Raw genomic sequence first — 13,529 nt, forward strand, 5'->3', positions numbered from 1 at the left:
CTAAACCTCATCTCTCTATCTCTCTTTCCTCCCTTAAGAGGCTCCTGAAAACTCTTTCACAAAGCTTTCTGCCCTAATATCTCCTTGTGTGGCTTGGTGGCAAATTTTGCTTTATAATACTCCTGGGAAGTGACTTGGGGCATTTTATTACTTTCAAGGTGCCATGTAATTATTAGTTATTGGCAATTTAGTAAGACTATTTGCTCCATACAAAACAATAACAAGCCAATTAAAAGTTAATGGGATTATTGCACATGCTTTTCACCTCCAAAACCTTGATGCAAATTCAGCTTATATGGATGGTTAGAAAGTGTCTTCTGTTTTCTGCTTGTTAGGATTCTACTTACAATGGATTTGACCACTTCCACTCCAATTCCCAGTACGCAAAATCCTACAGCACAAAACTGGCCCTATTTGTAGCACTAAATTGGCAAACTCACTCGGAGAGGCCATAGGATGGGTGGTGTGGGAGATTAAAGTGTTACACTGATAGAGGAGGAGGTGCTTTTCTATAGATGGGGGTACACTACGGTGAGTTTTAAACTGTGTCTGTTGTGACGGAAATCACACCTGCCAAATGAAAACATGTTAATTTTGTCATATGGGACACTTCTTGAAGTTTTTTTTTGACTGGACATTGCACAGAACTTGTTTTTTTAAAAATCACAGAACTGAGTGGCTGAAAACATGGTTGCACATTTGCATTCTGAGAGACAGTTGAATAGAGAGACAATGGAAGTGCTCACTGATTCAATTAATATGATTAGTCTGGGCAACAGTGTTGATCCACATCTTGTCTGTGTAAGAGCCAGCGCTCCTCCGTTGCCCCCCTTCCCCCCGTTACCCCACCCAGAGGGGTGGGAGTCTCAGAGTCTGGGAGACTCTGATGTCCAGCAACCCTCTAAAAAGTTGCTATTTCAAACAAAGAGATGGTCACATGACCTAGCTGCTGGCCAAACTGGGGACTGTTTGAATTGTGCAACGGACTGAAATTTGAAGACAACAGAAGAAGGAAGGTCTCTCCCTGTCTCTCTCGCCAGCAAAGTCCTAGAGACCCACAGTAACAGCTTCAGCCTCAAGGCAGACCACTTGTTCAGTCTTCTGGCACAAGAAAAGCAAGTTGGAAATTGTGCACTGGGCCCCAGCGAGAACTCCAAGACTTCAACATTTATCAAGGACATTTCCACCCAGTTACTGAATTCCCTTTATTACGAATTCTACTTTAACCCCCCCCCCCCCCCCCCACAATTCTTTCTTCCCTTCTGTATCTATTTGTGTGTGTTTATCTCCTATGCACGCTAGTGTGGCTGTGTCACATATTTTAGTAATTAAAACTGATTTAGGGCGAAAAAGCTAATAAACTTACATCTTTCTTGTTTAAACCGAAGAAAACCTGTCTGAGTGGTTCATTTGAAATTACAATTAGAGTGCAGTGAGCAAAGGGCTCACTGGGGGCAGTGGTGGGGGGGGGGAGGTAAGCTAAAATCACTGTGTTTTTAAAAATAAACCCTGTTCAAGCCAAACCAGGAAAGGGGCAAGAGGGGAGCCTAAGACCCCTTCCTCACCTAGTCAGAACACTGTGCAATACCTGAACCAGCAGTGATGGTATTGTACGGTATTCACCAAAATAAAGAAAAAAGCATAGCTTTCAATAATTTTCAAGTCAAGGACTTTTCCAACATGTGCTAAGAGGTGCTTAGTAGAAATGTTACCTAGTCCTAGCTCTAATTTTTTTTTCTAGTCCATTTAAGATTTGGGAGTCACTAGCCCTTGAAATGGTGGTGATGATCTTCTTGAACAATTGCAGTTTGTGTGGTGAACGTGCTCCCACAATGCTGTTAGGTAGGGAATTCCAGGATTTTGACCCAGTGATGATGAAGGAGCAATGATATCTATCCAAGACTGCATGGTGCCTTGGAGGGGAACTTGAAGGTGATGGCGTTCCTGTGCACCTGATGCCTTTGTCCTCCTTGGTGGTAGAGATCACAGGTATGGAAAGTACTGACAAAGAAGCTATGCTGAGTTGTTGCATTACATCCTGTGCACAGTACACACTATAGCCACAGCAGGCTGATTGTGGAGGAAGCGGGTATTTCAGCCAGTGGATGGGGTGCCAATCAAGTGGACTGTTTTTTCTTGGATAGTGTCAAGCTCCTTGAGTGTTACTGGTGCTGAATTCCATTCACAAACGTGGGGAATATTGCGTCATGCTCAAGAGGAAACAACATGCTCAAACTCTATGCAAAGAATAACATCAGTGGTGAGTAATAGCCAAAGCAAAGAAGTTATCAGTCTACTTCCATGTTCATACTAAGACTAGGAATACTAGACTGAGAGTCAGTAATTTCTGGAAGAATTGGAGATAACAGTTTTATTGATATTTGCTAACAGGTAAACACTGCAATACAAGAGAGTAAACTAAAAGAAGAATGTGACGAGCTGATGGACATTATCAGACAAAGGAAGCAGATCATTGCTGTGAAAATCAAAGAAGGAAAGGTAGGCCCTTCTCTGTGTAAATTGTCCATTTAAATGCAGTCAGACAAAGACCAGGCTTGTTAGTAATCAACCTCCTTCCTTCTATGGTTCACAACAACACACGAGCATTATATACTTTGCAGTATAGTATGTGGAAAAGACTTTATTAATGACTAGTTTGAGTCATCAGCTCAACCAGACAACAGAGAAGGCTTTCAGCTTCAATTTCTATCTTTCAAATCCTCCAAGGAACTGATGAAAACCATGCTCCTTTATGCAGCATATTGTGCCTATATCAAAGGCACGTGTCATAGGTAGGACCTCATGAAATATCTGTTCCCAACCCTTTTGAAGACAGTCTATTTATGTGAACAGTTGTAGCTGTTTACTCCAAAACTTCCCTTATGCGAGACTTACTGACCTAATTGTTCCCAACCTCTTTGAAGAACAGGCTTTATCAAGCATTATCTTTCTGTACTATAGCTAATAAATCATCTACCTATATTTATACCCAAGCCCCTAAAGTTAGACTCATGGTTGACATGATTACTGTTTTGTTTTTCTTTACACAGATACTTTTCATGCCAGAAGATAAGCTATGCATTCCTCTCTCAACACTTTAAAGCCATCCTGTTTATCTTGGAAGATCTATTCCTACAAGATACATAGAAACATAGAAAATAGGAGCAGGAGTAAGCCATTCGGCCTTTCGAGCCTGTTCTGCCATTGATTATGATCATGGCTGATCATCTAACTCAGTAACCTGTTCCCGCTTTCACCCCATACCCTTTGATCCCTTTAGACCCAAGAGCTATATTTAACTCCTTCTTGAAAACATACAATGTTTTGGCCTCAACTGCTTTCTGTGGTAGCGAATTCCACAGGTTCACCACTCTCTGGGTGAAGAAATTTCTCCTCATCTCAATTCTGAAAGGTTTACCCCATATCCTTAGACTATGACCCTTGGTTTTGGACTCCCCCACCATCGGGAACATCCTTCCTGCATCTATCTTGTCAAGTCCTGTTAGAGTTTTATAGGTTTCTATGAGATCCTCCCTCACTCTTCTGAACTTCAGCGAATATAATCCTAACCGACTCAATCTCTCCTCATACGTCAGTCCCGCCATCCCAGGAATCAGTCTGGTAAACCTTCGCTGCACTCCCTCTATAGCAAGAACATCCTTCCTCAGATAAGGAGACCAAAACTGCACACAATATTCCAGGTGTGGCCTCACCAAGGTCGTGTATAATTGCAGCAGGACATCCCTGCTTCTGTACTCGAACCCTCTCGCTATGAAGGTCAACATACCATTTGCCTTTTTTACCACCTGTTGCACCTGCATGCTTACCTTCAGCGACAGGTGTATGAGAACACTCAGGTCTCGCTGCATATTCCCCTCTCTCAGTTTATAGCCCTTCAGATAATAATTTTCCTTCCTGTTTTTGCTACCAAAGTGGATAACCTCACATTTATCCACATTATACTGCATCTGCCATGCATTTGCCCACTAACTCAACTTGTCCAAATCGCCCTGAAGCCTCTCTGCATCCTCCTCACGATGCACCCTCCCACCCAGTTTTGTGTCATCTGCAAATTTGGAGATATTACATTTAGTTCCTTCATCTAAATCATTGATATATATTGTGAATAGCTGGGGTCCTAGTCCTTGATGATCCTAGTACCCCACTGGTCACTGCCTGCCATTCGGAAAAAGACCCATTCATCCCTACTCTTCGTTTCCTGTCCGCCAACCAATTTTCTATCCATCGCAATACACTACCCCCAATCCCATGCGCTTTAATTTTACACGCTAATCTCTTATGTGGGACTTTGTCGAAAGCCGTCTGAAAGTCCAAATAAACTACATCCACTGGCTGTCCCTCATCAACTCTACTCGTTACAACCTCGAAGAATTCTAGTAGATTTGTCAACCATGATTTCCCTTTTGTAAATCCACGCTGACTCTGCCCGATTCTACCACTGTTCTGTACAATCAAAGAAGTTTGACTATAATCCTTAACTCTCTAAGATGTCCAACGTGCATCTCTTCAGAATGTCCAACACAGGCCTTTAAAGTTTTAAAAAAAAAGTCACAAGGACAGGAAGTATTGATTCATTAAAGAGGAAGTATCACTATGGCAAAATCATGATGCCAACCTTTTAACAATAGCATTTTGTTATTGGACACTCAACCACAATGTGCACTGAGGTTAGTGGACTAATGAGACTGCTGACATGATAATGTGGTCTTGGTACTACCACCTCTGCTGCTATAGATTGATTTTCCTTTCGAATTTTAGTTTTAAAGTGATCAGAATTTGCTGTTGTGCTTTGATTTGTGAAAAGGGATCGTGAGATGATGTACTGTATTTTGGAAGAGTTCCTGATGGCAAGGCTCCCCAATTTAAATGATGTGGTTCCATCTATTTTTCTTCCCTATCTTAAAAGATTGCCTTTTAAGCATATCAGGGCCATCTAATACCCTTTCCCAACATTATAGGCTCAATTTATATACAAAAATACCAATCATGGTTACAGTGAAGTAAAAAGGAAAGGCTGGTTGCAAACTATCCAAACATTAATCGATGTTTGCACCTTCTAAGTTCATAATTTAAAATTACAAGGAGTCTCCCCCACACCACTGCCACCCCATCACACCACCCCCCCCCGCCCCCATTCGAGCACCACCCCTCCACTCAATGCTGTTCAATGGAATGGGTTTCAGATATGTTTCAGATGACGCATGTAGAGGTTGTTGTGGTAGATGGATATAATCAGAGATGAGCCAGCAGAACAAATGCGATTATGAAAGCTATGCTTGCAGCCTGCTTCTGTACACATGCAAAGAAAGATGCTCCGAGATCAAAGCAGAAAAGTAATAACTAGAAATCCCCGTCACATTGGAAAATGTTGCACCAAGTATTTCAGTCTTTGAAAGAAAATAAGACCTTTGATCCTGAACGTTTACATTCGGGTTACCCTGAAATTTACTGAGCAGGTCGTGCATAAATATATTTAAATGCTGAGAAATGTGACACAGTTTTGGTGAGTAAGATGCAAGCAGATCACTGTTCACGTGGCATTTGCATTCGATAAGGGAACCTTAGTATTTATGGAGGTTTTGTACTTCACCTTAACAGTTGAATTATGTTCATGGAAATCCTGGGTCCATACCGATGAAAATATGAATGGTTCTCAATTATGGTTTATATTTCCTGTTGGATATTGAGGAAAACTGCTTGAAGTCCTCTAATAACTGTGGGGTAGATTTTGAGTGCGGTTGGGTTTCGGTCGGATGGCCGACAAGGCGAGTTAGCCAATAATCCAAAACAGGAGGCCAGGTCCATTTGAAGGCTGGACCTCATTAGCATAGGGCTGGCGGGCTTCAGCAGGACAATGAGCAGTCAGTGGATGCCTACCGCCTCAATATAAAGCCGTTTACAGGCCAGGATTGGTGGGAGGAGGGTGGGGCGTGGTGGTGGAGGTTAGTGGGAGCACTCCTGCTCCTTCTGACCACACAAATACAAATGAAAACCTACTTGCTGGGCTCCTTATCAGTGTGCACTGTGCCTGTTATGCCCAGTATTGTCCTAAACTGACAATGCGGGGGCATAATTGTATATTAAAAAGGCCTAAGGACCCTCAAGTGAATGGTCCTTCTGAAGTTGGCATCATCTGGGAGCAGGAACATGATGGTAATTTTAATGCCATTTTAGCAATGGCAATGATGCCATTTTAAGTGCCATTTTAGAAGCACTTAGCAGCACCAGTAAAAATCTACCCTGTGTCTTACTTTGCCGTGTACACAATAGCAGATTGATGAAGATGTTAGGTAAATATAGATTGAAAATATTACTATGAACTAATTGTAAGGGCTTTCCCAGCTTTTATCATGGTCTATTATATATATTAGTCTGACCTGAAATCTAAGAAAAACTAATCTGTTATCTCTCTTCCAGCAAGCATGACAAATATGCAAAAGTTTCCACAATTTTGAATGAAAAACAGGAAATTATTATTTATTTAAGAAAATGAATTGGCAGAGTCACAGCTATTCCCCTCTGGGCATGATGTTGTCTTTGGAGGCTTGTTTAGGTTGTTTAGGATAGAGGGTTATCATTCAATGTCTTTGATCTCAGGATTTTATCCACAATAAGTTACTGTAAAATGAGTTAATTCTGCAGTAAATACATTTGTTGGATTTGCATCTCACTTGAGTTCTGCAAAATATTTACTGTTAACATTCGTTGCCGATCAGGCTGACTTGAAGCACTCCAGAAATAAAAACAAAGTGCTAGAATTAAAAGCAGAAATTTCTAGAAATAAACAGAAGGGTAGTCAGAAAGTGAAGTGACGGGTAAACATTTTGAGTATAGATGCTTTATTCTTTCCCATGTCAGGTGAGATCAGTTAACTCAGCACAGGTCCGAAATCAAATCTGGCACCATAGCATATTACCACACTTAGAGGTGAATTTTCCACCTACCCATCAAGTAGAAATAGGGGAAGTATTGTCCCCAGAACTGTGGGCAACGACATAACATTGCCGCCGTCATTGTGGCCACGCCAGTGTTTCCTCAGGCCTGCTGCTGGGCAGCATCAAGTCAGGGAGTAGGCCCATTTAACATGCTCCTTGTCATACTTGGAACCCAATTGGCATTTTTGGACTGAACCAATTGGTGGGTATTTTCCTGTATTATTGTGGAATTCCAATCTTGTTTTTACCTTTTAAGAACTCCCAACAGGATTTTGACATTCTGCAATGGATTTTTTTTCAACAATAGTTCATATTAAAATAAGTATCCTGTAGTTCTTGTTATAAAAGGGTTGTTCAATGCAACACTGAAACAATTACTTCAACATTACTGTAAAATTATCTTTGACTTGCCAAAGCATCCTCCAGAGGGCAATGATCAATTATTGGAGCACTTTATTCAACGCTTATGCACCCCTTAAGGGCTGTGATTTTTAAAAAATTACTATTGCATTTGAAAACAGTCACTGCAGTGAACTCCACCGACAATTAAGCAAAATTTATTTTCTTGAGTTATGTTTAACAGTTTATTCGTGTTGCTTTTTCGGCAGCTGAGGTGTGCAGATTAGTTGTTTATTTATGGCAATTCCATATGACCAATCCTCCAAATTTTTCTCCTCCTCTCCTCAAAAGGTTCTAATGCTGGCGCTGGCAAATCTCCAATACCTTTGTTTTCATGCCCAGAAACGATGTCAGCAGGCTGTTCGAAAGTGAGGTTGGAGGCAGGAATCACAGTTGAGCCTGATCTTTCAGTCACCTGATATTCCCACATTAACTCAATCAGGAATGTCAATGACCAATTTCTTTCTTCCAGTTCCAAGTCTAGGGACATTGAGGCTAATTGTAGTGAATTTTAAATAACCTTTTTAAGATAAGTTAACTCAGCACAGACCTTGGGATCTTCTTGGTCTAGATTTCTGAAATCTATCTTGGATATTTCATTCATTATCTAAGCCATCGAGGAACTGGTGATTTTTTTTTTTCAAATTCTCAGTCAAAACTATGGAGGTTGAAACTTCATTTCTGAACTTGTTAGCCCATTTTTTCCCACCCAATTATTTTAATGGATGGACAATCATGTGTGCAAAAAATTGTAATTTCTGCCCCTATAATTTTACACCAAACCCTCTTTCTTCTTTCCAGCTTTTATTTTATAACCGTTTAAACAATCAAAATATGGATAAGGAAAGGTACTGTTTCTTCAGAAACAGGCTCAGCACCTTGATTAATGAGCCTGTCTGTTCAAATTCGAAGCCTTGTTTATTTATTTTCTTCTTTCTATCTGTTCCTCATCAAGGTTATGAAGTTGAGAAAACTAGCACAGCAGATAGCAAATTGTCGGCAGTGCTTGGAGCGGTCAGGGTCTCTCATCAGTCAAGCGGAACACAGCCTGAAGGAGAATGACCATGCACGTTTTCTGCAAACAGCCAAAAATGTAACAGAAAGGTGGGCCAGACTTGCTGGGAATGTTAGTCATTCTCTGTATCAACAGGCCAACTCTATCTAAGTATTAAGCAGTGAAGCACATGGCTCCCCATATATTGTAAAGAATAATTTATCTCTCTAGTTTTCCCAGCTCCTTTCTAAGGGTGATGACTCACGTTAGGATGCACTGCTCTGAGGAAGGTTAATTGGCCTTGTGGTACATTATAATTGAGTCCAATCTTGTCTTCTCTCATTGTGCACATGCATGCACTTTCCAGAAATTGCTGGGTTATGATCAGGGGCTGGAATCCTAGCTGAAGTTTTTCCTTCCCTGGCCAAGGAGCACTGATGTTGATTGCAGCATTATTAACCTAACCCCAACTGAGATCAGCCAGCACAGCACAGATGAGAGATTGATCCTTTGGCATTCAGCTTATATGGCTCAGATCCACACTGAGGAAGGCACAGCTAATAAGCCATTGGGGAGTTCTTAATTGTAAATTTCTTAACCCTTTTTGTTTTATTGAATTGAAGTGCTTAATTATTAGTAAAATATTATGATGTTGTATATAAAACACCTAGCAGAACTTTATAGAGTGGATCACTCAGAATCTGTGAGGATGTCGTTAACCTTTTATGGGCATTAACTGATCAATTGGTGGAATTTTCATACGAGACCAATGGTTGTTGGAAATATATAATTTGGACATTTCATAAAAATTTTTTTATTAATAAACCAAAAGCAAAGTTTAATTAAAATCACAATACTGTGGATGCTAGAAATCTGAAATAAAAACAGATAGTGCTGGAAATGTTCAGCAGGTTAGGTAGCATCTGGTTTAATTTTTCTATGACAAAAGAAGCTAACAGGCAATATTGTGTAACTGATTGAGTCTACGACTAACATTTATTCCTTATACCTTGATTTTCCTCTCAGTTTTATGTTTTTCTTGCCAAAGCCACTGAATCAAGTTGAGATACTGTTCCACAAATGCCAGCTGGCTTCAGTATCAAATTTAAGTGATCATTTTCATTTGTAAATTGAGATAGTGAGTGTTGACATGTTATCGTACCATAAAAGTCATAATTTCTGAGCTTGCTACTGCCATCTTCCAACATCAACATAAGTCCAATGTTTATCTGGAGTCATGAGGTAGATTTCAGGAGAGGTAGCTCTGGCTGAATTTTCATTTCTTAGCATAGAGCATTGAGACCAGCAGTGGTGCCCCTACCATTGTCCCGGACGGGATCAGCTATCACAACTAAGACTGTATGACTCAGTAATACAATGGTGGCACACTTCCCCATTGAGCCACCAAGAGAGCTCATCTTAAATTGAAATAAAAACAGTGATGGACATTTGGCATATTACAAAGAGTCGCTGTGCAGCAGATGTTTAGAAGTATCAATATGCCACATTGTGCAATATGGCTGCAACAAAGGACATTTTTCAAGTGGACTGTTCAGATATTGAACATGTATTTTTTGTTAAAACTGCACATTAAGATGCACCTTCAAGAATTTGAATGTTTGGTTCTGTGAACATTTCCTGTGAAACTTCAATGGCTCATAGTTCTACTGGCAGTGGTCTGTGACTGTAAAGTTAATGAAGGAGGACAGTACACAGCAGCTCAATAACTCAGTGGCTGTGTTGCAGCACTAGTAATGCCTTACAGCACCAAGTATTACAGAACAAAAAGCAAACCAGACTTTGCTACTGTTTGTGTCTCTAAGCAGCTTCACGAGATCGACCTCAAAGATTTTTGATGAACACTCCTGTGTTTCTCAGTACCCAACAGTGCTAATTAAATTTCTCATTGAAGGTAATTATATCCTCAGTGATTATGTCACATGAAAATTTAAAAATAACATAAAAGTTAAATGTGAGAAAAGGCCCTTTAGCCAATTGAAGTTCATCGCTCCAGTACCTAATGCTCCCATTTCAGCATCCAATGCATTTGAACATTTTTTGTCTCTGAGCCTGGGTTTATTCCAAATATTTCTCACTTGAGTAAAGGAGCCTTTCCCAATACCAGTTTTAAATTTACAATTGACAAAGTTTGATTTATACCCTCTACTTCTTCTTATGAAATACTGAGGTTACTTTATGTATGCAATTTAGTATTTTATAGACCTCAGTAATATTCCCAATAAACATTTTTTTTCTGTATAGTAGAGCTTAATTTTCTCTCATATTGCTTATACCTCTTCCCTTTACCCTTAGAATCAGTCCTTTTGCTTTTCTTTGCATCTGTCCAATGCATGAATACGTTCTTTGTGACTTGGTAACCAAAATCGAGCTTTGTACTGATGCAGTCTGACTAGCCTTTGCATAATCGCTAAAGATTTATACTTCACTGTTCTACCTGTACATTCCAGCATTCTGTTCACTCTTAATTGCTCCATCACATCACCTAGACATTAAAAATGACAAGTCTATTATGTGGAGTTCCTCGCGTTGTCTTGCTGTGGTAATTCAGTTCCATTCCATATATGGTTTAAGTGTGGTACACTACCCATGCTACTGTCCCCCAAAACAAATCTGTCTCCTCAAGAGATGGGGGAAAAGTGAAAAAAAAAATTGCCTGTTCAAAATATTAATAATTCTGGTTAGTTTTCTCAATTGTTTAAAAAGAACACTGATGACATAATGAGACCTAAACCTTTGCCACATTTTTTAAAAACTTGCTTCACATGTAAGTTAATTTTTAAAAATTGTTTTCTGATTCCTGTTGATAATCCATTTCAGTCTCTGGTTGCTCTGGCAGGGTCGCTATGGCAACAGCATCTTCTCAAGTCCTGATCCCAGACATCAATTTGAACGAGGCCTTTGAACATTTTACCTTAGATTTTTCAAGAGAGAAGAAGTTACTCGAAAACCTGGACTATCTTACAGGTAATCATGTTGGAACAACAGTAAAGAGTTGATTTGTGGTATATGATATAACCCTACACCACTCCTGGAACTGGTTCCACCCTCCAGATTCCAACTTACTGATAACTACGCAGTGTCATCCACATTCACCCAAAGTTCCATACAACCATTACAGTTGTCCTTGCTAAGTTCCACTGGCTTCCAGTATTGCAGCAAATCAAATTTAGTATCTATTCCATCTTTTTCAAATATCTCCATGGTCTCATTCCATCATCTCCAAGCAACCTTGGTCAGCTACACCTCCCATAAGCACTGGATAACTGCTTATTCTCTATGCTTTCAGTCTCTATGCCCCTTCCCTCCCAAAATCTCTCTGCCTCCCCACCTTCAAAACCCTTCTAAAGACTCTCAGCCTTGGTGCCTTTGCCACCTCCATATTCTTTTTCCTCTTTTTAGTTCAAACTTTATTCCATATTATAAAGCAGTTTGAGATTTTTTTCACGACAGAAATGCAAGTTGTTATTGTTTTAAGGCTCATTTCATCAAACAGTTTTGTACAAAGTGACTTCTCTGAAGAGCGTCATCATCAGGGTCCCTTAGTTATACTAGTCAAAACAATATAAAATATTATCATTAAAGCCCTTTCATTGTTTCTAATGACTATCTTTAAATATTTTTATTTAAATGGCAGAGAAAAAAGGTTGGGGAGGACCTTAGAGAAGTTAGAGGTTGATAATGTCAAAGATCTATATCAACGAGTACACATGTGGACTAATACAGTCGCCAAAGCTGTTGGTGACTAATTAATTGTAGGCAGGGCAATTTTTTAGCTAAACTTAGAAGAAATTTTACCCCTTGTCTCTCTCCATGTAGCATCATTAGGCTCAATAGCTCCTCACAACTGATATTTTATGTTCCTGCTAGTGATCCAGAAATTTCTCTTTTGACCAACTGGACCAAGATCTTGACAAAGCAGAACTTCTTGCATCCATCAATGTTGACTCCATTCTAAAATCTGCGATCAAGTTGATTGGTGGGATTTTTTTTCTCCAGTGAGGTCTGCACAAAGGAGGGTGTGTGCAAGTGCTCACGAACATATGAATATACGAATTAGGAGCAGGAGTAGGCCACTCAACACCGCTCCACCATTCAATAAGTTCATGGCTGAACTGATTACTCCACATTTCCACTTGCTGATCAAGAATCTAGCTTCCTCTGCCTTAAAAATATTCAAAGACTCTGCTTCCATTGCCTTTTAAGGAAGTGAATTCCAAAGACCCTCAACCCTCTGGGAGAAAAAAATTCTCCTCATCTCTGTCTTAAATGGGCGACCCCTTATTTTTAAACACTGACCCCTAGTTTTAGATTCTCCCACAAGGGGAAACATCCTTTCCACATCCACCCTGTCAAGACCCCTCAGGATCTTATATGTGTCAATCAAGTCACCTCTTGCTCTTCTAAATTCCAGCAGATACAAGCCTAGCCTGCCCAATCTTTCCTCATAAGACAGCCCACCCACTCCAGGTATTAGTCTAGTAAACCTTCTCTGTACTGCCTCCAATGCATTTACATCCTTCCTTAAATAAGGAGACAGTACTGTACACAGTACTCCACATGTGGTCTCACCAATGCCCTGTTTAGCTGAAGCATAACCTCTCAACTTTTGTATTCAATTCCCCTCACGATAAACAATAACATTCTATTAGTTTTCCTAATTACGTGCTGTACCTGCATACTAACCTTTTGTGATTCGTGCATTAGGACACCCAGATTGCTTTGCATCTCAGAGCTCTGCAATCTCTCACCATTTAGATAATATGCTTTTTTTTATTCTTCCTGCCAAAGTGGACAATTTCACACTTTCCCACATTATACTCCAGGTCTTTTCCCACTCACTTAACCTATCTATATCCTTTTGTAGCCCCCTTATGTCCTCTTCACAACTTACTTTCTTACCTATCTTTGTGTCATCAGCAAATTTAGCAAACATACCTTCAGTCCCTTCATCTAAGTCACTTATATAAATTGTAAAAAGTTGAGGCCCCAGCACAGATCCCTGTGGCACACCACTCATTACATCTTGCCAACCAGAAAATGACCCATTTATGCCTACTCTCTATTTCCTGTTAGCTAACCAATCTTCTGTCCATGTCAATATGTTACCCCCTATACCATGAGCTTTTATTTTCTGCAATAACCTTTGATGTGGCACCTTA

At 40.0% G+C, this 13,529-nt stretch overlaps 1 protein-coding gene across 4 annotated transcripts in view; it reads left to right on the top strand.

Annotated features, from left to right (window-relative positions):
• LOC137377884 (probable E3 ubiquitin-protein ligase MID2) overlaps positions 1-13,529 on the top strand; it is a 318,774-nt gene that overhangs the window by 243,753 nt on the left and 61,492 nt on the right. For all 4 annotated transcript variants that reach the window (XM_068047960.1, XM_068047963.1, XM_068047962.1 and 1 more), the window contains exons 4-6: positions 2,392-2,499; positions 8,311-8,459; positions 11,207-11,334. In XM_068047960.1, the coding sequence (XP_067904061.1) occupies positions 2,392-2,499; positions 8,311-8,459; positions 11,207-11,334 (385 nt within the window). The remainder of the gene's footprint in view (positions 1-2,391; positions 2,500-8,310; positions 8,460-11,206; positions 11,335-13,529) is intronic.

This window comes from Heterodontus francisci, chromosome 15, assembly GCF_036365525.1.
Source record: "Heterodontus francisci isolate sHetFra1 chromosome 15, sHetFra1.hap1, whole genome shotgun sequence".
Classification (NCBI taxonomy): domain Eukaryota; kingdom Metazoa; phylum Chordata; class Chondrichthyes; order Heterodontiformes; family Heterodontidae; genus Heterodontus; species Heterodontus francisci.